Consider the following 22,597-nt stretch of genomic DNA (forward strand, 5'->3'; position numbering starts at 1 on the left):
CCTTCAAGGAGTGCTAGGCCTTTAATTTGTTTATGAAAAACAACATGTTCTGGTAAAAAAAAAGGGGGTAACTGATGTCTTGCCTATAAGTAGCTGTGAAGCTATAATATCAGAAAGACAAAAGCTGTAATTCTGAACTAAATGAGACGATAATGCAGCAACACGAGGCGGCTGAAGACAACAGGATTAAAGTTTAAATGACTCATTTGCAAAGACAAGCAATAAACCAGTCTTCAGCTACGTTATCTGTGTTTGAGGGCATAGAATGCAAAATCCACCATGCATAATTTATGAGTTTTATATTAAAAGTAATATATGCATGCTTCCTGCATTTCCCGTCTCATATTGAGAACGGAGCAACTGATTAAACACTTTGTTTCTAACTTGTCACATGTTTGTGCAAAAACAGCGAAAACAATATGGCAACTTTTAGTGTGTTCATTTTGAGCCATTCGGAGACCCAAAGTGGATATTTATTGCTCGCCACCATAAAAGGCGGGCGATCATGTAACTTCTAGTGTTTATGTTCACTTGTCTGCATTTTTAGCAAAATATCTGAACTCCTGGACAGATTTTACTGAAACTTTTGGAAAGTAATCATTTGATGAAGATCTACAACGGATTAACATCGGGAGACAACCCAGTTCAAGATGGCCGCCACAGATAATTGAACTTAACAAGCTAATATTCTGATATTTTTACAGATCTTAGGCTAAATTCTGGCGAGGTAGGAGCTGAGTCATCCAGATTGTGTGACGTCTTTGACAATAACATCCCAGAAAGTCATAATTTTGTTAATTTAATTTATTTTTTTAGTTACAGTAGTTTAAGGAAGAACAAAAACAACAGAGCTCAGATATAGATATGCATCTTTCTGGTGTTTGTTTGTGGAACACCGAAAGTATGAAATACAAAAACACCTGGCAGTCATCATGGCCTACTTAGTACTCTGCACAGTACATGAACCGGTGAACGAGTAAACAAGTGAACATTCTGAACACGGGTCAGGTGTGGAGGAAAAACGAAAAGAGACTGACTGGAATGGACAAGTAAACAAGCTTCACAAAATAAAACGGGAACGAGACGGAGAAGAACATCAGCAAGCCATACCGGGGGGATTATTACCTCCATGTTTGTGCCTCTTCATCACATATATGTTTATTTTCAACCACTGAGGGCTTGACTTTCTTCTTTTAGTCCTTGGTATTTCTTCTCAGGCTGTCTGGAAGGTTGGGGCAGGGATGATATTGCATGACTACGGTGCAGAAAATCAGCGGTTCAGTATTTCAAACCCTGGTGCAGCCAAACTCTGAGCAGCCTTGGCTGCATAATAAGCGAGAGCCACAGAAATGATGCCATCCCAGCTCCAATGTCACCTGGATTTATGGACGAGGACAGAGACCTTGCACACTGTACATATATTATCATTTATTATATGAATACAGTTGTAACACTGGGATACCTGTAACTCCATCAGCTTCACAAATCAAGGGTAAGATCTGAGTCATGTGACCCTTTTAGTGTCCTCCCTCTTCCAACACACACCAAGACACAGAATATACTCTAAACTGGTCATGTTTAATCATTCTTTACATTCAAAATCCTCAAAATAATAATGCGTTCTATTTGTGACGCTCATAAAATAACCACGTGTTCATCTGTTTGGCAGCTAAACTACTTTAACTAGTTGTCTCTCACTTCTTCCAACTCTTTTTCATTCTCTCACACACAACCTTTGTGTGTGTGTGTGTGTACATACTTTATTGCTGTTCTCTTATTTTATTTCAATAAATGTATTGTTGGAGCATTTCACCGAGTGGAGCTGTTGTTTTTGGTGTCTCTTGTCAAAAGATCATTTTGTTTTTGACTTCATTTCACAAACTCTCGTAGGAATTTGAGTTAATGCATTTTTCTACTCAACAAATGAAGGGAACGCTACACAAAAAAAGCTGTAAAACGGAGAAAGTTGTAGATACTGAAGCCAAAAAGTGCACGTTTACTGAGTCATAAAACCACTTTCCTACCAGTCAATAAAATCTTTACTGACTTGACCTTTTCACTCTTAAACAATCAACTCTACAATAATAATCCCCTTTTAATATAAAACATTTAAGTCTGGTTAAGAAAAGAATTGATGCATGGATCATGAAAGCCATCTGTTTTACTTCCACAGAAAAAGTTAATCATGAACTAGTTTCACGTTGTGGGACTGTCAGGTTGGACCTGAAAAGGCGTTCCGGTCTACCTGTAAATAATTCCAAGGCTTCATCTCATCCCACATCAATATTTAAGTGGTTCCCAGAGTAATAAAGTTACGATTGATTAGAGGACGCGCCCCTGCGTTTGGACGCCTGAGGCGGGATGGAACCAATAAGAGAAGTAATTAGATGAAGAGAGGGAGAGAGATGGAGATGGACGTTACGCTTGTGTCTACCTGTGTGTTTCCATTTGCACTTAAAACAACGCCGAGCTTTGATATAAGGTAAAACTAGGACAATTAAATCAATTTATTTAATCATAACCTCTGAAAAATACAGATATGCAGTTAATAAATCCAGTCCATGTGTGCAGACTTGTGTGTAAACTTACCAAGTACTTATTGAGTGAAATGTTATTGTAAAGTATGTCTGCCATCTAGTGGTAAACCCTGGGAATCATCCTGAGACGTTTGTATAGATGGTTATTATACAGAGCTACACCCTACGAGTTCTAAAAGCTGAAATTATATCCTCTGTGATTAATAAATATGATCCTTTTTATTTGTTTTTAGACTGTTTTTAATAAGGAATTTCACTTAGAAATTTTAGAGCGCATTAAAAAAATATCAATACATCACTGTCGTATAAATTATATTAACTTTAAAATCATCATTTTGAAGAAAAAAACAAGTGTTTTGGTATGCCACAGGTAGACATTATAGAAGCTTGTTTGATATATAAATATGCATAAATACACCAAAATTAAAAATAAAAGGTATTTTATTACAATGCATGATAAACACGTTTACAAATGATTACCAGTGTTTGGTGTAATTGATTTACTGTAATCATAAAGCAAATTCAAGTTCTGCTGTAAAACAATCCTGAACATTGCAGAAAATTACATTTTTTTACAGAAATATCTAATATTTGAAGCACTTGTGAACAAATCAGCAGCATAGGTCTACATCTTAAATATTTGTTTTGTGTTATGTACTAAATCTAAAAAAGAAAGTACAACGCAGAGCTAATAAAACACATTACTATCAAACACATTTCTGAACATATCATTAACTGTGAGGTCAGTAATTTCTCTACCTTTATAAATTTAACAACTGAATGAAAAAAAACAACTAAAAAATGAGTTAAAGTCAACAGGAACACATCTTGAGTAGCTGTTTGAATCCAGGCTTACAGTATTAAAAACACGGCCTCTGTTTTACATGACGGGGTTTCTTGTGCTTCATTTGAACCGGTGAGGCAAAAATTCCAATTAGATAATTTCATCTTGAATATTGTAGGTTATATTCCTGACAAAAAGGATGGCATTTTTCCAAATTTGTCTGTAATTCTTTGATTTTTCTTCAGATATTTGACCCCCTATTCTCGTTTCCAGGTCATGTAATCCAACTGGAAAAGCAGCGTTAGGAAGCACCTTTGTGTGTCACTGCTGGGTGCTGGAAAGAAACGGCTGACGGTCACATTTACTCTTCAGATTTGCTCATTTTAACTACACTTCAAATATTTGAAAATCACAACCCATCCCTAACAGATGGCTGCACACAATCAGTCGCACAGAACTGTCCAGCTGCTCTTTGTAAACATTTAAAACACACAATGTTATCCCTGGGTTTGAGTAAAATACCCTAAAATACGCTGCTGTCAAGCTGTAATTCTAAGAATGGACGACCTGATGAAGATGCAAACTCCAAGGTCTGACCTTCAGAGGACAGAAAACACCAACAGTAGTCCGGTTAAGTTTAGGCCACCATCTTTACAGTTTTTAGGTTGTCACAGGAAGGTGTGGAACACACGAGTCTTCAGACTCTTTCTCCGAGGAACGTTCCTCGTGGAGAACTTGATGACCTTGAACATATTGGAACAGCTACCCAAACTGAAGAACGGGAACCAGTGCTGGGCCCGCTTGTTCCCGTGAAGGTTCCAGAAGGAGGAGGAGCAGCGCTGGAAGTTCTCGATGCTGACTGCGTACTGACCCGGCCCCCACTGAGAGACCCGGACCAACGTCACAGAGGAGGCGAAACCACAGGTGTGAGGAGAAATGCCGTGAAACATGCACTCCCCGGGTCTCATGGACCCCCCCCTCTCCCAGATCATTCCAGCCTCCTCCGCCACTCCCATCCCGCTGAGGTTGCACAGAGCCAGAAGGCTCACCTCCTCCAGGGCCTCCTTGTCAGGAAACCGAAGCAGGATGGCGACAAGACGTGGCACAGCACCTCGCCGGAGTAACAACTCTTGCTGCTTAGCTTCGAACAGAAAAGATGCTTAGAATCAGTTTTATTCTAATCAGTAACATTCATGTTGATACGACTCTCTGAACTGCAACCAGAAGGAAACAAATGGCATCAAGACCAAAATGAGCTCCAAGACCTTTCCTGAAAACCAATTTGGCTTCACGTTAAACATGATTCCCATATGTCTGCTAACACAGACATATTCTCAGTCTTTAACTCAGAAAACATTTGAAATGTAAGGAAGACTTTATTAATGAAGTTCAGATTTTAGTTTCATAGACACTGCTCTGATATAAAACTAAAAGGCAGTACTTTGAATATTTCGCTGGACTTACAGCTGTCATAAGACATGTGTGAGATGGCTCTTGCAGCATAAATAAGCAGCTCTTCGTTTGTGCTGGTCAGAACCGACAGCAGAGCCGTGACCAAGCCTGCATCCCCAAAACCTTTACGGACCACAGCTGAGGAAACAAAACATGTCAGTAAGTTGATTGTGTAAAATGCTTTTCACTTTATACATATTGCAGATTTAATTAGCGCCGGAAGATTTATAACTCTTGAACAAAATCCAGTGTTGATTCTCCAGATGACTGTCACATTACAGTACATTAATTAAAATGACACAGAGTCTTTATCTGTGAGTAACCTACATTCCTTGGCAAGCTCAGCCACCAGTTTTGCAGTCAGCAAAGTCAGAGGACCTCTGCTCCTCAGAGACAAGGCCAGGATTGGCAGGATCCCACTGATCACAACCTGCTCTGCAGCACCTTTCTCTGGATAAAAAAGAAAAACAGGTATTCTTTAGAAACGATCTAGTTATTCTGTTAACTGCTTTGTAAGGCTAGAGTCTGATCAGATTGTGTGAACTGTTCATTTATCAATCTGTGTCTGCTATGTGCTGTTTTTTTTGTTTTGTTTTGTTTTGCATAAGTGACCTAAATTGAATCGTGTTTGTTTCAGTAACACTAACCATGTGAGCCCTCAGACCCTTCTTTATCTCCATCCCTTATGCATGGAGACACAAATACAGCTTAATGTCAGCTAAAGCCTTACTGTCACAACAATGATCCACTCACGGTCTATCCAATGCTCCAACTAATTAATGTGCAAAGGAAAAAAAGAGCTGTCTGCAATTTGCAATTCAAAACATGTTAATCAAAACATGCAAAAAACTCCTTTTTCTCTACTGTAAAATCAATGACATGAACTGTTTTTAGTCTATGCTGCCATACATAGTGTGATAGTTGATGTGTGATATCTCAATATGTTAAAGACTGGATCCAAACAAACTCACGTCTCTCCCTGATGTTGGCCAGCACGGTGTTCAGATGGGGTTTAAGTTCATCTTCAATCAGCTCCACACCAAGAACTCTGATAGCACCCAGTGCGTTGTTCAAGTTTTCTATGAAGACACAATAAGATGCAAAAATTGACTCATAAACTAGATTATAAATAAAAGTCCTGGGACCCAAGGAAAGATGAAAAAACAGTGACTCCTGCGCACCCATTTACAAATCCTTAGAGCAAGAATTATTTTGCATATAAAACAAGAGGAATTACAATCATATATATATATATATATATATATATATATATATATATATATATATATATATATATCATGAATTTGATGCGTTTCAAAAATCAAGTAAAAAGTGCACACAATCAAAACAATAAATCCCCTTTTTTTATGTCTTTTTTTTTCCTTTTTATTTTTAGGTAAACTTTATTTATAACAACTAGTTTTGGAAATCCTGTTTAAGACATCTATAAATATATAGTTTTAGTCATGTTTTTTTAATTTAACAAGGTTTGAAAATGAAAGTAAAGGTCTGGTTTTTTGTACTGTATTTTTTTTCCTGTAATTTTACTTTGTGAAGTTAGAATTTGGCCTAAATTATGAATAAATTAATGATAAAATGTTATTTGCTGGTAAATCTGTGGTTTAACGAAAGTGCTTCACCGATCAGATGAGCTGCTTACTGCACTTCCTACGTAGCATCATACGTCATCACGTTGAGCGTCAACAATGCGAAAACAGGAAGTGACGCCACTTGCCCGGGAGTTTTGGTGAAAAACATTAGGTTTGTAGTCGCTTTCGTTCTATCGTTTTGTTTTGCTTCTTCACAAACCCACTCAGACTCTCCCACCACCTCCACACGGATTTATGGCGCCGATAAAACCCAAACGGGCCAGACGGAATATCTCGAGCGAAGCTAACGAGCTAACCCCGGCACCGGATGAAGATGAGTTTTCTGACCACTCGTCTGGTCCGGATTCAGCCGACAGTGGAGATGAAGCAGACTTCATTCAAGGGATAGATCCAACCCAGGATATGTATGCACAAGTCCATGAAATGTTAGTTTTTGAGATGGAAAATACACAACATATTACACTTAGACACACATAAAAACCTAAGGCTTATAGTTTAATCGTGTCTGCCCCTGGTTCTGTATTTAACCTCTGTTTCAGACCTGTTTTGTTTTGGGAAATGACAAATATGTGAATAAGAGCTGTTGTCTTTTTAAAAAATGTTGGCCATTTTATATCACAATATATGTGAACACAGAATAAGATGGAAGGAAATATTTTTTCACATCTAACAGACTGTATCTCTGTCTGTGTGCAGTGTTGATGATGTGAAGGAGGAGGAAACTGAGGTCTCCTGCTCCCCTGAGGCATCCTGTACCCCGAGGAGAGGCAGACCGAGAGGCAAACGCTCCAGGTCAGAGACGCTGTCTGGTGATGTTGCTGGCTGGAAGAGTGAAAAGGAGCCTGACAGCTTGCCGCACCCCCCGTTGCATTTCCTGCCTAAAAGAAAGCCAGGCGTGCAGCCGCCCCTTTCACGACATGCGACCAGTCCGTCTCCATCAGAGCTGTTCATGATGTACTTCGACCAGGCTGCCGTTCAAACGCTGTGCGACAACACAAATAAAAACGTAGCGAAGAATATTGCTGCGGGCAAAAAATTCAGTTGGACTGAGCTCAGAAAGGCAGAGATGTATCAGTACATTGGGCTCACGCTGTACATGGGCATGCTGAAGCTGCCAAAGGTCAAAGATTTTTGGCGCGGCAGTTCCATCTTTCATGTGCCGTATCCTCACACAGTCATGTCCAGAGCCCGGTTCCTCGCCATCGCTTGGAACGTTCATATGAGTAACCCTGCGAAAGACGTGTTCAATGACAGCAGAAAAGGCACAGCTGATTATGACTGCCTGCAAAGAGTACGCCCCCTGTACGACCATTTACGTGCAGCCTGCAAGGCTGTGTACCATCCTCAGCAGAACCTCTCTGTGGATGAGCGATTGGTCGCCACCAGGGCCAGAATTTTCCAGAAGCAGTACTTAAATAATAAGCTGTCAAAGTCAGGGATAAAACTTTTCGTGTTGTCTGACAACACAGGCTACACTGTTGATTTCAGCATTTACACGGGGAGGTCCACTCTGGGAACTGGAAAGGGGCTGTCATTTGAAGCCATGATGACTCTTGTCAACAAAAACTACCTGGGATCTGGTTATCACGTTTACTGTGATAACTTTTATACCAGCCCCGAACTGTTCCACCACCTTTATGACCTGGGGATTGGGGCCTGTGGGACGTATCAGGACACAAGAATCGGCGTCCCAAAAACAAAAGCTAACGCTCTGTCCAAGAAGTCTCCACAGGGGACAATCAGGTGGATCAGAAAGGGACCTCTCGTTTTCATCAAGTGGATGGACACGAGGGAGGTGCGTGTGTGCTCTACCGTCCACACTGCCTTCTCAGGGGACACGGTAAAACGAGCGTGCAAGGTTAGCGGAAAAGAAACGGACGTGAAGGTGCCGACGGCTGTGAAGGACTGCTACCGCTTCATGTGTGGAGTTGGCCTGTCAGACCAGCTGATCGGCTCCTACTCCTCATGGAGGAAGAGCAGAAAGTGGTATGTGACAGCGCTGCATCATTTTATTGACATCGCTGCGACAAACAGCTACCTGCTGCACAAGGAGCTGTGTGGGAGACTGAGGCAGCAGGCGATGACACACCAGGCCTTCCAGGAACAGCTGACGGCTGAGCTCTGCGGAGTTCACGCACAAGTAACCCCAATGAGCTATCATCACTTCCCCGTTGCCATTGTTGAGGGGACGTCTGGCCAACTGAAGGCCACACAGGGCCGCAGGAAGTGCGGGTTTTGTGGGAAGTGCACTCCCTTCATGTGCGAGGCATGTAGAGTTCCCCTGTGCGTTATCTTGGACAGGAACTGTCACAAGGCCTTTCACACCCCTGGTGCCGCTGAAAACTAATGTTCAGCTTTGTGTTTTTCTGGTTAAAAGTTCCCGGGACACTTAGAACGCCGTTATAAGTGTTGCAAATTGTGCACAGTGTGCATTTTATTGTCATTTTTGCTCTAATTTATAATTATTTACTGTAGCTCAAAAATGAACAAACTCAATAAATGTTTGGGGGTTTGAACAAATTTTAACACTTTTCTTTTACATTTGAGGGATACATCTTTGAGATTTTCTTATTTGAAAAACGTACAAAAATGTTTAATTTCTCTTCAGTTCATTAATCTTTTTTATGGCGTCTTAGTTAGTTACTATGCATTGTTACACAGATATTAATAAAATTTAGTATATTAAGGTTGAATTGATGTATAGCAGATTAAAATAATCCAAGAAGTTGCACTCCAGCTTGTAAAAAGCAGCTCTGATGTTGTTCTATGGAAGGTCAGAGGGTCAGATTAGTGCACCTGACACAAAAAACAACTGCAACTAATTAGGTTGGATCCTTAATGGAGAATTGGAGAGACTATATCATCATCATCAAAAGATTTAAAGAATCCTGAGAAATCACTGAGGTCAAAGGTCAAGGCGATCTTCTGCATTAAAACCAGGTTCGGGTTCTGTTCTGCTCAGGAACACTGTCTGTAAACACATCTCACCGTGCCGTCCACAGATGCTGCTTAAAGCTCTATCAGGCAAAGACGAAGCCAGATGTGAACACCACCCAGAAACACTGCCTTCTTCTCTGGACCAAAGAGGAGAACTGGAACTTTATTATTGAAACCACAGATGTCATAAAATTAACACAAACCTAAAATACATGTAATTTAAATCCAAATTATGGGGAATAAAAACTAGTTAAGTGATCAATAACAGTCAGAATGCACGTTAATGCAAACTGTTGCTGTTTTCAAACAATACAAGTGTCAACGTGACAATAGATGCTGTTTATAGGACTATAATCAATCTCAGAGTGAAGTACAAAGGTCAGAAAAAAGTGAAGACATTGGTATGTCCCTTTAAGAAACCAAAGGAATGATTACTGCAAACAAAAAGCATCTCAGGTGTTTTTAAACGAGCTCGTTAACCAGCAGTGCTGAAGTCTCACAGCCAGGAAAGGCTTGCGAAAACGTTGCTCACCGTTTGGCGTGTAGGGTTGCAGCCTGCCGGATGCGTGTTTATCCCTGTGAGCTCGCGCTTGTTTACAGGACAGCGGCACATTGGGGTGCCCCATTTTGCTTCGTCCTGCCGTCTCTGAAGTCCTGCTGGTGAAACCCCCTCAGGCTGACATCCTGCCAAGCTCCTCATAAGACTTCTTACTTCCAGCGCTGCTCCTTGGCGCGACTAGCTGTTGCTTTAAAATAACCTTAACTTGACTTGAACGTCACTGAACGCCATGCTTTTCTTCCACCAAAAAGGAGTTTCTGTATTTTTGCTCCCGCCTGTTCTGCCTCTCTCCCGCGCTCCTCCAGCTGGCTCTCAGATCCCTGTCAGAGTTAATGCAGAGCAAATCCTCACTAAACCTCTGCACTCATCCGACCTGCATGTGTGAGTGCACGTTAAGGTATTAGCACTTGGCTGACTCTGCTGAGTTTATTCCTACTACCCTACAATCAGCTTCTGCAGAAGAGCCCAAACAACAACGTGGACAGATGGGAATCCGGCACGTTGGGTTTTTTTGTCCACAGGTCGATCGTTTGATGGGATTTCTCTAGATGGCCTTTACCTGACGATAAATATAGTTTATAATACGACTTTTGCCTCTTTCGCTAATTCAACACATCACGAAATCCAGAATTTTGATAACTAAATCATTCACTCCTGTTTTCTTTACGGAGGTCTGTTAATCAAAGAACACAACAAATTGAAAAACCTACCATGGTACCTTTTTGAGCTTTTCCCCATTCCATAAAAAAATAGAAACAACAGCAAAAAGTATATCCTTTTAAATACTTTTACTCAACTCTTGGGGCACAAAGTAAAAACTAACAAAAAAAAAGTATCAATAATCCTAATACGCAACTAGAAATCTAAATAAATACAACAGCAGTATTTATTTTCTAATACTTATTCAAAAGTGAACCATAAAAGAGAAGTTTCTAGCAAGTTTCCATTCATATAAAGATTTATTTTACTGAGAATATAGCTTGAAAAATAGCACTGTAATAAATATTTAAACTGCATACATATGAAAGATGCTACTTCAGAAATTACAGGTTAAATTAATAGTTCTGCCATCGTGAAATAGTCCTAAATAAGCTTTAAATACCTAATATCACTAAGACATGGTACACGATGTGTGTAATTAAACCAGGAGCAGGTTAGTCCGATAACCAGCTTGGTATAGTTTAACCTGCGAGTTGATTTGTTCAGAAATGAAAGAATGCAAATCACCTGACGGTTTTTATGCTTGTGCGACGTGTTAGCGCTCAGAGCACGCGTTGGGAATGACTTTCGACCTCATTTTCTGTAAAACTGGCTCAGTTGGACATTTTTCTGTTGGCTAAGATTAATTATCTTAAATTAGGTTGACTCCAAAGTTGCTAAGTTTTTTTTTTTGAATCATTAAAATTAGCCCAAGTAGTTCATGATATATTTTGCTACTAGACAGATAGAAAATTACATCATCACCCGCCTTTTTATGGCGGCAGGCAACACAGAGCAAAAATGGCTGTATCTTAATCTGTCGGATTAAAAATCTAATTCAGCTAAGAAATGGTCTGAGAATGATTGCTTGGTATCTGTAAGCTTTGGCTTCTGTGTGAAGGAATATGAGGTGGAAGGTGCTGGGGGTTAGGGCAGCTTTAGAGCAGGGGTCTCCAATCCTGGTCCTCAGGGCCACCATCCTGCATGTTTTACTTGTTTCTCTGCTCCAACACTCCTGATTTGAATCAACGGGTGATTAACAGGCTTCTGCAGAACACGAAGAGGTGATTTAACCCCTGAATCAGGTGTGTTGGAGCAGGGAAACAAGGAAAACATGCAGGATAGTGGCCCTCCAGGACCAGGATTGGAGACCCCTGCTTTAGAGTCACTGCTCGGACGGTGCTGAATTTAAGTCAAGCAAAGGCTGACACCTCCAGTCTGAAAACCTGTTTAAAGGGATAAGTCTGTTTCTTTGAAGCTGTGCTGTCTGAGACACTAATCCACAGTTTGTGGATTACTATAGCACGGTGTTTCCCAGTCCTGAGGAAAATCCTGCCTTTCAACTTTTACATGTTCTGACGCTTGAAACGAAGAGTCACTTGGTTAATAAGATTTGCACGAGGCTGGTAACAGCAAACTCGTTGGAATCAGGAATGACAAACCGTACATCAGGGCTGGTTTGTCCAAATTTTGAACAAAAGCCACCAGACATCACTGGCTGAACGTTAGAGCTGCTGGGAAACTGATATTTGTGATCAAGCAAGTTCCAAAAGAACATCTCATTCCTGGTCCATCACAGCAACCAGTGACTGGCTCAGACCACATATAACTGTGTTACAAAGTAAAAAGGCCTTTTAAATAAACATCTTTACCATAATGAACATGTAACCTCCCCCGACTGCCGATGCCTTCCATCCACAGCTGCTTTGTTTGACAACCTTGCAAGCCTAACCCTGATATACTGTTTTATGTGAAAACCGTAAAATCAGAAACACTTCTGTTCTCGCGCTTTCCTTCCTGGCTTTTGCAAACGACAAACCAAAACCACACCCCTGTCACTTTTTCAGGCTGAATGTATGGACCCATGAAGGACACTGACACAAATATGTGCAACGGCTGCTTTACCAGACGGGTCTGAAAAAGGTTATTGCTTTAACTTTTACTCCAAAATATGATATAGTGTCTAATCACCTTCATTATCTTCTAAAGCAGTCTAAGCAGAGCTGGTGGAGCATCACTGGGTATGTGAGCGGTTGTCAAACAGTTCCAGCTGCACTCAGACCACTAGAAACGGCCTCATAGCCCACAGAGACAAGAGTGAGAACATTATTCTCCACGTTCTCTGGTTTACCCTGCTCCGTTTGGGTCACAACGGGCCCAGAGGTTTCAGACTCCTGTCTTATCTTCTTTTTTCTGGCTCGCTCCTTGCTCTTTATTAAGATCTTGCCTTGCTCCTTCGCTCCTCCCGACAACTTGTGGGCCTTCTCGTCGTCACAGGAGCGGAGCTTGCGGTGGCGCCTGCGGACGCGGCGCTTGGGAAGACCTGAGTCGGCCGGGTCCGACGCCGCTGCCCCGGACAGGATGCGGATCTGCTGCTCGATCACCATAACGACCATGTCCAGAGCAACATCCAGCATTCCGAGGCCGAGGCCGTGAGTGACGTTGTCAAACGCACCGCTGTTGACCGGGTCCCTGAAACATTTTCGCATGTCTTCAAGATGGTTCCTGGGAGACAAATTTGAAGCTTTAGTTTGGTTTAACGAGATATTTGAATGAACAAATGATATAAGGACAATCGTACTTGGTTTCAATAATTTTGGACCAGTGTTGAACTGTATTCGTCTCGGGGATGAGCTGTTTTGCCATGTTGCTGTAGTCGATGTAATCATATGCAAAATCATTCATATCTTCACACAGAGCTCTGGTGTCGCCTAAAAATAAAACAAACAAACGAAAGAAATCTAATTAAAACCCAACTGAGTCATATTCCCAAATCCAGCCGTTGCTTTATATGTGCACACATCTGTTACCTTCGGTGAGTTTGGAGAAGGAGGACGACACAGAGGTGGTCGTGCTTGGAGTGAGGCCAAGGACATTCAGAGACTCCAGAAGGGTCTTCTTGCTGGCCGGGCCTCTGCTGACCCGAGTGTATGCTGCCAGCGAGCGCAGGGACATCTTCTCCGGGGCCTGCAGGCGCCGTTTAATTTCATCATACGAGATGAGATATTTCCCTGAGCGTGAAGTCGGACGGGAGGGAATAAATTAGAACGGCAGAGTCGGGATCCAACAGCGCAGATTTACGTCATATTTAAATGTCGAAGGTTTTCAGAACTTCTTGTTGGAACTTACGAGCCTTGGAGCCTTTCATGTTGGGATCCAGGAGAGACGACACCTCGGCGAAGGGCAGTTCGGTGGACGGTTCCGAGTTTGCGCTCAGGTCTGGCGGCAGCTCCTGATGCTGGGGCACGTTCTCTGTCTGGAGCGGGGCAGAACCCTGCATCTGGTGCTGAATGTTGAGCATCTCAACCTGGTTCTGGTCTAACGGAGCCTGACCCTGCGCCTGGGAAGGGACTAACGCATTTTCAGATAAACCCTGCATGCCCACGCCTCCGGCTGATATGCTGTTACTTTGCTCTGAAGACACCTGAAAAATGCTCATAACCGGTTTTACCACCGTGAAGACCATGTTACCCTGGCCATCCAGACCCACCACCCGACTAGATGGGTCCATATTTGCTAAAATATTTCCTTTCTATCAGGAAGAATTAAAAAAAGCTGTATAATTACTAGTTTTGGTTCCCTCAATGTCCTGCATGTGCTGTATTACTTTCTCCCTTCTGGTGAGAGTTAAAACTATTCTAACAAAGGTTGGAAGATAAGCCGACTCCTTCTACTCTAGCTGAGAATAAACCCTTTATGTTCAAATTAAAGTTTTTTTTCTCATCATTACTGACACTTTAATTACTCATGACAACACATCGGAGATTTTATTCTGGAAAACAAAAAGAAGAAGAAACAGAACATGATTAAGGGTTAAATAACTTCTTTTGACTTCACTTTAAGTCCGTGTGAAGTAACTTTATTGACACCATAGATAAAAATCTGTATGTATGGAATATTTTGGGGAATAAATGTCTGCAAGGACAAACCGTGTGAGACAAGTAGAGCAACATTAGTGTTTATGTTATCAATGTCCTGGAAAATATTTGGGCTTATTGGTCTGTTGTGACATTTCAATAACATATCATCTTAAATTAAGCCGAGGAAATCTGGGGCAAACGTGCTGCCATCCAGATTCTCTTTTTTAGAGAAAAAAAACATTGCTTATTTCAGCAAGACGATGTCGAGCGACATGTGCATTATATCTACTGCCCTGGGAAATGTGTTCCTAAGGGTGATGGGAAAATCAGAGGTGAAGCGAAACAATAAAACCAACATGGATATATCTCAACGGATTCACATAATCAGCATCAGACATGTTTAAGCACCATTTTCAACCAAATGTAACTCTTAATGCAATGATTTACCATCTGTTTAACTTCAGAAATGAATGACGACTTGTGGATAGATGTCATGGAAACAAACAGTGAAAGTAGCAACTGCTGTTATATGTTATAATATTATTATTATTATTAATAATACACACATAAGGGCAGTATTTTGTGTAAACACTCAGCTGCTTTAGTGTCTTTTTACTTCACATTATCATTACTTGTTTGGCCTGTATAAGCTTGTAAATGAAGACAAAGCAAAGGAAGAGTTTCCCCTCAAACTAAATTAACTGTTTTTGTCAAAAAGTTCAAATTATTTACCCTTGAACCAAACTTTGAGGACAAACAATGAGAAGCATGTGATAAAACAGTCTCGCGCCATATGTCGCCAGCACAAAGCTTCGCAAAAACTTTTTTTTTTAATTTTTATTATTTAAAAGCTTAAAGCGAGGCGTAAGGTTTTATATCTACAGGTTTGGACATTTTATTAATATCGCTTCCAACTCCGCTTCGAAGCCATGAACCTCCTGAACTTTCAGCTAACAACGCCGTTATTTTTTTATTAAAATAACAAACATTCATCATGGCGGCCGCCGCCGCCGCCGCTGGTCCGTCCGCTCAGAAATATGAAAGAAAACAGGCGAAACAAAGACCCACGGCTGCGGTTCTGAACGGCATCCAAACACTCACAAGTCCCAACTTTTGGATGCAACAAGTGACGGCGGTCCCACTCACCGATCTGCCGTCTATTTAGCCCCCTAAACGGACGCTGATCCTAGAACGGTCCGAGTCCGAGCCAGCGACATTTTCCCTTCTTCTCTGCTGCTGCTTCGGCGGGTTGCAAATCAGCCATACGTGCACCGCCGTTCGGAGCAGTAATCTCCGCTCTGATTGGTGGACCGACAGAGCGATCATCCCAGCAGCCTTTCTCATTGGATGAGAAAACAGTAGCTAGACTTAGGGGGCGGTATTTCCGAAATGCAACTGTAGGAATAAATTTAGCAATATAAATTGTCGTTTTTTAAACCAAATTATGGAAATAGCAGATGCATAATTTTGTTTGATCTTGTTAAGATGCTGTAGGCTTTAAACCGTAAAGAAGATATGATGTTTCAGATTAATTTAAAGGTTGCATTTGCCATATGTCATTACTCTCTATTGATGAAATAATTTACTAATGGTTATAAAATGTCTAATAATTTCTCTGAACTTGACTGAGCTTTAACAATAGACATTCGATGTGTCAGTATGTGAAACAAAGGGTTTACAATCACAGAATCTTTTAAATCAGAATACTGGTTTTGCAAGCTAACTTCATAATTGGTACACTTATTACAGTAACCCCAATCATATTTACCCAAAGTTGTTTTCTTCTTATTGCTTTATTTTATAGTTCTAGGGTTTAATCCCACTGTACGAACCAATGGACACTAAATAACAAACAAACTCACTAAAATGTCTAAATAAAACAAAACCATTTCCTATCGAATGGATCTAATGGCTGCAGTTTCATTGACTGTCCACTTTGTTCTAATTGTGCTTGTGCTCCCTCTAGTGGACATTTTTTAAAGCAGCTTTCCAATAGAAAACAAATTTCATGTTTCAATGAAATAAATGATTTTTTTAAACCAAAAATATATTATAAAATGAAAAAAACATCATTCTTATTAGATTATTCTCCTTCTACATCTGTTTAAGTAATAAATAATCATTTAAAATGCTACTAATTTTGTATTGTTTTCTAAAACATAAAAGCTAATTTTTCTTGTGAGCAGAGAACCTAAACTGAAAAAATCAGTACTTATAGGCACTAAGCAGAAATTAAACAAAAATTCATCTTATGATCATATTTGACAATCAAACTGCTTCATCTGTCCCCTTTGAGCTGCGTTTATTCATATGATTGTCCTTCAGTGCAAAATGCAAATTTATACCCATGATAAATCTGAGTGAACTGTATGTGGTCGGTCATGCTAGACAGGTTCTCTGCTTCGACTTGGATTAACTTCTCTAAGCCTTCTGATTTAAAAACAAAACGTTAAGAAGGTAAAACAGAAATGGTTACAAAAACTCTCTGACACCCCGATTAGTTTTTGCTGTTTGTTTCCTGCTTTGTCAAAATGCATATCAATAATAAAAAACCTCCTTGCATCCTGAGAATTAATTCCAGTCGTGATACCAAGACTCGCCTGCCCTTCACGGTCAAAACTACCCGTGCAGAACTTTTTAAATTCCCTCATTCCTGCAAACACTAAGCAGAAATAAAACACAAGACAAGGCAGCAGAGCGGAAAATAAACGACATTTAGACACAATCCAATAAAATTTATTTTCGTACAAATTAAAAAAAAAAAAATAAAACGTACAAAATAAAGAATAGAAAGTAGCAATTATGAAAACAATGTCAATATCATAAAAGAAAAGGCAACAGTTAAATAGGTAAATAAAAACCGAACCAACTAATCTGGGGAAAAAAAACATCTTGTGGTGCTTAACAAATGAGTTTTTGAAAAACAAACAAAAAAAGGCAAAAATCTGTACAGGGAAAGGAAGCAGATTCCACAAGTCTGAAACATGTTGCTGACAAATGAACAGTAGGGCATAGCTTAATGTAGGTCCTGACATCACCACGAGTGGATATTTACTTTAGACATGGAAAGCCAGCCTTTTTTTCCCTCCTTGTTTCTTATTTACACCTTTTTAACACGAGTTTGAGCCTCGTAAGTCGACCCAATTCATTTAGTTTCAGGCTTTTTATAACAAGCAATGAAAATGACAAAAAAACAAATACAGTCACAACCAACAAACGGTACAGTTGGGTTCAAAGTCATCATCACAACTTGATGAAAACAAATATTTCAGCACCGCGGCAAGCTAAGGTGAAGACACTTGACAGGACAGAACAGGAAGTGAACATCTACCAATCTTTGGGTCTGTGGACTTGCAGGTCTCAGCCTGTCGGTGGTGATATTTAAAGAGAGGAGGCCTGTGTGAAGGCATCAAGCCTTTTGTCTGGTTCTTCGTTCTCTCATATACTCGTCAGTCACTGAGGGTTTCAGTGTTGGTTTTTGCAGGGATGCTCACAGAGCAGCAGCGTTTTCGCTCTTTGAGCTCAGTGCCTGCGTGTGCGCTGGGCCCCGCTGCTGGTGGAGGTGATGTAGAGGAGGGGCTGCCGGGGATGGGGTGCTCTCTTCAGGTTAGTAATGCTGGCTGTAGACGATTCAGCATGAGAGCCTTTCAAGGGGAGAGAATCGATAAGAAAACAGGAAGAATACCTCTATTTATCCATTAGCAGTGATGGTTGATTACCTGTTTGCTGGGTGTTGTGGTGGGACCTGACTTTGGCGAGGGGAGGGACCCCTCTGTACTGGGGACGCAGCATGGGGGCCTGGGGCTGACCGTTAATATGGAGGTGGGGGTCCGATGTGCTGTCCAGAGGGCGAAACCTCTGAGCTGTGGCTGCTTTAGTCTGAGGCAGCTGCGAGAGGAAAATCCCAAAATATTGAACAATTATCAGACAAAAACAGAAAAAGTAGATAAAAATATTAAAGTGTTGAAGTAGTTTTGTTATAGTACACATAGAGGGTAGCCATAACATTATAACCACCCACAAAAAACATCTCTAACCAGAACATATATATTTAGGTTTAAATGGCAATAATATTGAAAAATGAATCCTCCAAACTGTTTGCTATTTTATAGCCCTTCTAAAAGTGTTAAATAAAGTCTCGAGTAGATTTTTGTAGTTCATACAACAAGTGAAAAATACTCACTGCTTGACCAGTGACCTCAAAAGATCGTGAACGCCTCTTCTTGCGCCGAGCTTCAAAGTCCACCTCACGAGACGTCTGGTTCTTGGCGGCGACCTGGCGGTTACGGGGGCGTGTCCAGGTCACCTGCAGGCCGGGTCCCTCCCCAGTGCTGCTGGACAGGTTATCGTCTGAGGTGGCGTGTCTCAGCTCGGGGCTGGGCTGCCTGCCGCGCTGCAGCGGCACACCTCTAGGAGGCGCCTCGCTCAAAGAAAGCGTGCTTTTCTGCTTCTTGGGGTCCAAAGGAGAGGGGGCAGGGGGCAGCCGCAGGACGTCCACCTCCAGGGCTTTGGAGCGTCGACGGGCCGCTTTGACCACAATGTTCTGGACTCCTTTAAGGATCTGCTGTCGTTCTGTCAAGACATAAGGAAATCTTTATTTCACTGAAATTTACTAGTTCCTGCAGAAAGAAAGATTTACAGCACCATTTAAGGTTTCCCTTGAGTGCAGCTGGATATACGACCAAATTGAGAAATGTCAAAGCAGAATTGATAAACATCCCTTTTAGATTTAAGGCAGAGAGTGAATCATAACTGGACACTCCCAATTATTTCTAATTTACAAGCAGCCTCTAAATTACCTCAGTAAATCTGCCCTGGGTGTTCAGAAAAAATGGGTTCCCATCAACGAATACAGTGTCTTTATTTTCATCTCTGCTTTTCAATTTCATGCACTGCAATGCTGCGGCGCACACAGCGTGGCTTAACAGTTTGATAGATTGTTTTTAGGCGGTGGAGAAGTGCTCCTGGGGTTTGGTTTGGGACAAAAACAGCTTTTAACACTCTGACAATGTCTTCCTTTTCACTGTGACCTCAGTTTGACATCTCCTGGACTCTAAAGGTGTAAGCACAGTCAATATGACTGTGCTGCTATGTTTGCCATCCAATAAACAAGAGGTCATTATGTCAGCCATAACATTATACAGATACACATTTTCTTATGCTCTACTCAGATAATAAAATTAAAAACAATGCTACATGTGTTTGGAGATTCCCGGACTGCAGGGCTGAAGCAGTTTATACTAAATAATGTACAAAAAAAAAATCATCTTACCATTTCGGGAAAGGGGGATATCAGCCCCGGCCTCGCTGCTCTCAGGTGAAGAGTCCAGCTGGCTGCTGATGCTGTGGCTGAGGTGGCTGTAGCTCGTAAAGCTTTCAGGAGCCAAAGGCTGCAGCTGCAACACAAAAGACGAGATCGATTCATTATGACCACACATTTACTGCAGCACTTTAGTTGGTCAGGCTGAGTGCAGACTAAAATCAGTTCTGTGTCTCTGCAAAATTCAATTCTGAGTGGGACATTTTCACTTCAGACCCAATAACTTTATCTGTCTTATTTCACACCTGAAACAAAGATCTAAATCAGCTGATTTGGGCTGTAATAACCCGAAAACACTGAATGGAAGCATCTACACTGAACACTTATCACAGCATGTGTAATTTTTGCCACTTACAATTGCGCCTACCTCTCTGTTGCCCCTCCCGTTGGTGTGAATTGGAGGTGGGGTCATTACAGACGAGCTCTTTATCTGCTTGGCATGAGGGCTGCTCTTAAAAACTCTGTCACTGAGAGAGAAAACAAGTGAAACGCATAAATGGGAGCTCCACTGCGTGCGTTTATTTACAGAAAGAGCTGTTTCCTTACGGCTCAGACTCGGGCAGAATGGGGGGCAACGTGTGTCTGCGGATCCTGGCTTGACCTCGCCTGTTATCGGAGCACATGTTGCGCACGCTCTCCTGGTCTGAATCCACATCCTGCGTGAAGTCGCGGCCCTGGCCAGGCAGAGCGATCTTGGGTAAAGAGCCCTCCTGAAAATGAGAGCCATTATTCATCCTGCCACTCCTATCTATATTTAGGCATCTTAATGAATTAGTCTGCAGCGAATCTGTCACCTTGATGGTGTATCTGGTCGTCTGCTTTTCCAGGGCCATGGCTCTCTCCAGTTTCCTCTCATCCAGCTCCCTCAAGTACATGTGGTACAGCTCCTGGAGGTGCGGCGGCACCAGCAGACTGTGGTCTGGAATACACAGGATGTATAAAAAAAGTAATAAAAAAAGAGGAAGTAATTGCACCTAAAAGAACAACCAAATGAAAATTGCAGCTGCAGTTTAGGTTACAATTTATCCAGATTATTCAGGTCCATTGTCTCATAAAAAATACAACAATGTTGTATTCATTTTTCTTGAATGTAAAAACAAATCTACTTTTATTTGACTAACCTTTGATTTGTATAAATCTTAAATCCAAACACTGACAAACTCACCGTCAATGAACTGCCTTTGCTGCTGAATGATCTCGTCACACAAGTGTCTATGCTGCTCGAAGCGCTGCACCACGAAGTTCTTCTGCCGGATGACGTTGTCTTTGATCAGCGCGTGGGACTGCATCTCTGCGTTCTCGATCTCCAGCTCGTGGACCTTGCAGAGGAGCCCGAGGACCTCGCGCTGCTCCTCTGAGCTCACCCTCCGAGGAAGCAGCTCCTCCAGGCGTCGGGCTCGATCCCGAAGCTCCAGAAACTTACGCTCGAGCAGCCCCTTCCAAGGATGAAAATGGCAGCTGCATTAGTACAGGATTCAACTGGACTAAACTACAGCCAAACTTGTTTCAAGCAACCATTTTGAGGTGTTTTCAAAAAGGCAGACACCTTCTGTTTCTGAAGCCTCTTCTGCTCAACCATGAGCGTGACCAGGTTTTCTCGAGCCACGGACACCTCCTGGGTCTCGGAGCTGTCTGGGAGAGACTCTGGGGAATCTGAATCTTTCTCACTTTCATCCTTATTGACACTTTCCTTCCTCCTCTCTGCACGCCACTTCCTCCTGCGTCTACTCTGCTCCTGCTCCCAGCTAGAGAGAAAGGAAAACAACATTTTTTTTAAACTGATAATGATGCATAATTTTGTACTTTTCTTGAGAAAACAGTTCGAAGTCCAATTCTCAGTTTTGGCTAGATTGTCTAGTCGATAAAATCCATTTTTAGGTCAGACAGTTAATTGAATGTAGCCCCTCCTGCACATCTTGCACACTAATTGGTTTGACTGATAGTTGAATTAGAGTGGAGATAAAGATTTATACAAATCTATAAGAGAAGCTTCAGGGTGTTGAGCATATATTGAAGGTTAATTTTCAGCCTAAATAATTTAAACTAATGAGATTCCTGAAATGTTGCACTCAGTATTATTAAGTGTTAAGGGAAAGCTGCCACAAATCTTAAACACTGACTCTGCGATGGTTATCAGGTGTTTGGAGGTGTCGATCTGGATCTCCATGTTGCTGTTCTCCAGCTCGATCAGGGACTTCCTGATCTCCATCTGTTGGCGGAAAGCATCCAGCAGCTGCTGCCTCAGCTGGTCCATCTCTGCCCGGCTCTGCTGGCTGGAGTGGGCTTGGACCTCGGCTGCAAGAAGGATGGAATCGGGTAAAACCAAATCCGTTAATAACAGGTACTGCTGAACGGGGTGATTTGTCTGTTTTTCTTTTCTTTGCTCGTAGCCTCGCAGAGCAAACCCACCCTGGACGTTGCGGATGTCAGCTCTGTCGGAGCTGAGCTGGCAGCTTGCCTGTTCTGGGATCTTCTTTTTGAGGCGCTGGATCTCGCAGCGGAGGTCGGAGATGATGTTGGTGTACTGAGCAATGTGGTATGACACATTTATCAGGTTCTTCTTCACCTAAAGCAAACAGAAATAGTTCCATAAATGATCCAAAATGCTTTGTTTCATTTTGTAATATCACACATGAAACCGTAAAAGGGGCAGTAACTGAACATTTACGATGGAGTAAATTTTCAAGCCTACCCGTGTTCGAATGCTTTTGGCACGGTCAGCGTACGTCAGCGTGTTACGAGACTCCTCAAAAGCTGTGGAGGCGGGGCTAATGTGAGCTATCATTACGGTTCGGCTGTTCCCACCCAAAGAGTCCTAACATTGAAAAACGTCACATGT

General features: G+C 41.7%; 3 protein-coding genes across 6 annotated transcripts in view; 1 reads left to right on the plus strand and 2 right to left on the minus strand.

The window, feature by feature from the left end:
* Positions 1 to 2,960: 2,960 nt before the first annotated feature.
* On the minus strand, positions 2,961 to 15,709 carry LOC108246058 (rap1 GTPase-GDP dissociation stimulator 1). 2 transcript variants are annotated; one of them, XM_017434570.3, is made up of 9 exons: positions 15,585 to 15,709; positions 13,708 to 14,350; positions 13,389 to 13,589; positions 13,160 to 13,289; positions 12,806 to 13,083; positions 5,745 to 5,852; positions 5,101 to 5,223; positions 4,786 to 4,911; positions 2,961 to 4,462 (listed from the first exon to the last, which is right to left on the minus strand). In XM_017434570.3, the coding sequence occupies exons 2-9, from the start codon at positions 14,087 to 14,089 to the stop codon at positions 3,990 to 3,992; spliced, it is 1,821 nt and encodes a 606-aa protein (XP_017290059.2). In that variant the 5' UTR covers positions 14,090 to 14,350; positions 15,585 to 15,709; the 3' UTR covers positions 2,961 to 3,989. The 2 variants fall into 2 exon arrangements, with proteins under 2 accessions (XP_017290059.2, XP_017288895.1); XM_017433406.3 differs by lacking the exons at positions 12,806 to 13,083; positions 13,160 to 13,289; positions 13,389 to 13,589; positions 13,708 to 14,350; positions 15,585 to 15,709 and adding an exon at positions 9,853 to 12,614.
* Positions 6,141 to 8,903, plus strand: LOC108246044 (piggyBac transposable element-derived protein 4). Of its 2 annotated transcripts, none has more exons than XM_017433386.3 (2): positions 6,141 to 6,808; positions 7,080 to 8,903. In XM_017433386.3, exons 1-2 carry the CDS (start codon positions 6,618 to 6,620, stop codon positions 8,728 to 8,730), a joined length of 1,842 nt encoding a protein of 613 aa, XP_017288875.1. In that variant the 5' UTR covers positions 6,141 to 6,617; the 3' UTR covers positions 8,731 to 8,903. The 2 variants fall into 2 exon arrangements, with proteins under 2 accessions (XP_017288875.1, XP_017288883.1); XM_017433394.3 differs by having other exon boundaries at positions 6,146 to 6,787.
* Positions 15,710 to 16,539: 830 nt separating the features above from the next.
* kif19 (kinesin family member 19) overlaps positions 16,540 to 22,597 on the minus strand; it is a 33,160-nt gene continuing 27,102 nt past the window's right edge. Inside the window, exons 9-20 of one of the 2 annotated variants that reach the window (XM_017433717.3) lie at positions 22,451 to 22,573; positions 22,168 to 22,324; positions 21,879 to 22,053; positions 21,305 to 21,503; positions 20,924 to 21,194; positions 20,553 to 20,677; positions 20,305 to 20,468; positions 20,114 to 20,225; positions 19,711 to 19,834; positions 18,622 to 19,010; positions 18,158 to 18,326; positions 16,540 to 18,082 (exon numbers count right to left, since the gene is read on the minus strand). In XM_017433717.3, coding sequence (XP_017289206.1) covers positions 17,961 to 18,082; positions 18,158 to 18,326; positions 18,622 to 19,010; positions 19,711 to 19,834; positions 20,114 to 20,225; positions 20,305 to 20,468; positions 20,553 to 20,677; positions 20,924 to 21,194; positions 21,305 to 21,503; positions 21,879 to 22,053; positions 22,168 to 22,324; positions 22,451 to 22,573 — 2,130 coding nt within the window. In that variant the 3' untranslated portion in view covers positions 16,540 to 17,960. The remainder of the gene's footprint in view (positions 18,083 to 18,157; positions 18,327 to 18,621; positions 19,011 to 19,710; positions 19,835 to 20,113; positions 20,226 to 20,304; positions 20,469 to 20,552; positions 20,678 to 20,923; positions 21,195 to 21,304; positions 21,504 to 21,878; positions 22,054 to 22,167; positions 22,325 to 22,450; positions 22,574 to 22,597) is intronic. The other variant, XM_017433725.3, reaches the window with a different exon arrangement.

Source organism: Kryptolebias marmoratus, linkage group LG17, assembly GCF_001649575.2.
Source record: "Kryptolebias marmoratus isolate JLee-2015 linkage group LG17, ASM164957v2, whole genome shotgun sequence".
In the NCBI taxonomy this organism is placed as follows: domain Eukaryota; kingdom Metazoa; phylum Chordata; class Actinopteri; order Cyprinodontiformes; family Rivulidae; genus Kryptolebias; species Kryptolebias marmoratus.

Coding starts and splice junctions, on each gene's coding strand:
- LOC108246058 (XM_017434570.3), bottom strand. CDS start 14,089: ATGGACCCATCTAGTCGGGTGGTGGGTCTGGATGGCCAGGGTAACATG. Junction 13,084..13,159: donor TCCAAAATTATTGAAACCAA/GTACGATTGTCC, acceptor TTTGTCTCCCAG/GAACCATCTTGAAGACATGC. Junction 5,853..12,805: donor GGGAGGAGCGAAGGAGCAAG/GCAAGATCTTAA, acceptor GTGTCTTCATAG/AAAACTTGAACAACGCACTG.
- LOC108246044 (XM_017433386.3), top strand. CDS start 6,618: ATGGCGCCGATAAAACCCAAACGGGCCAGACGGAATATCTCGAGCGAA. Junction 6,809..7,079: donor TATGCACAAGTCCATGAAAT/GTTAGTTTTTGA, acceptor GTCTGTGTGCAG/TGTTGATGATGTGAAGGAGG.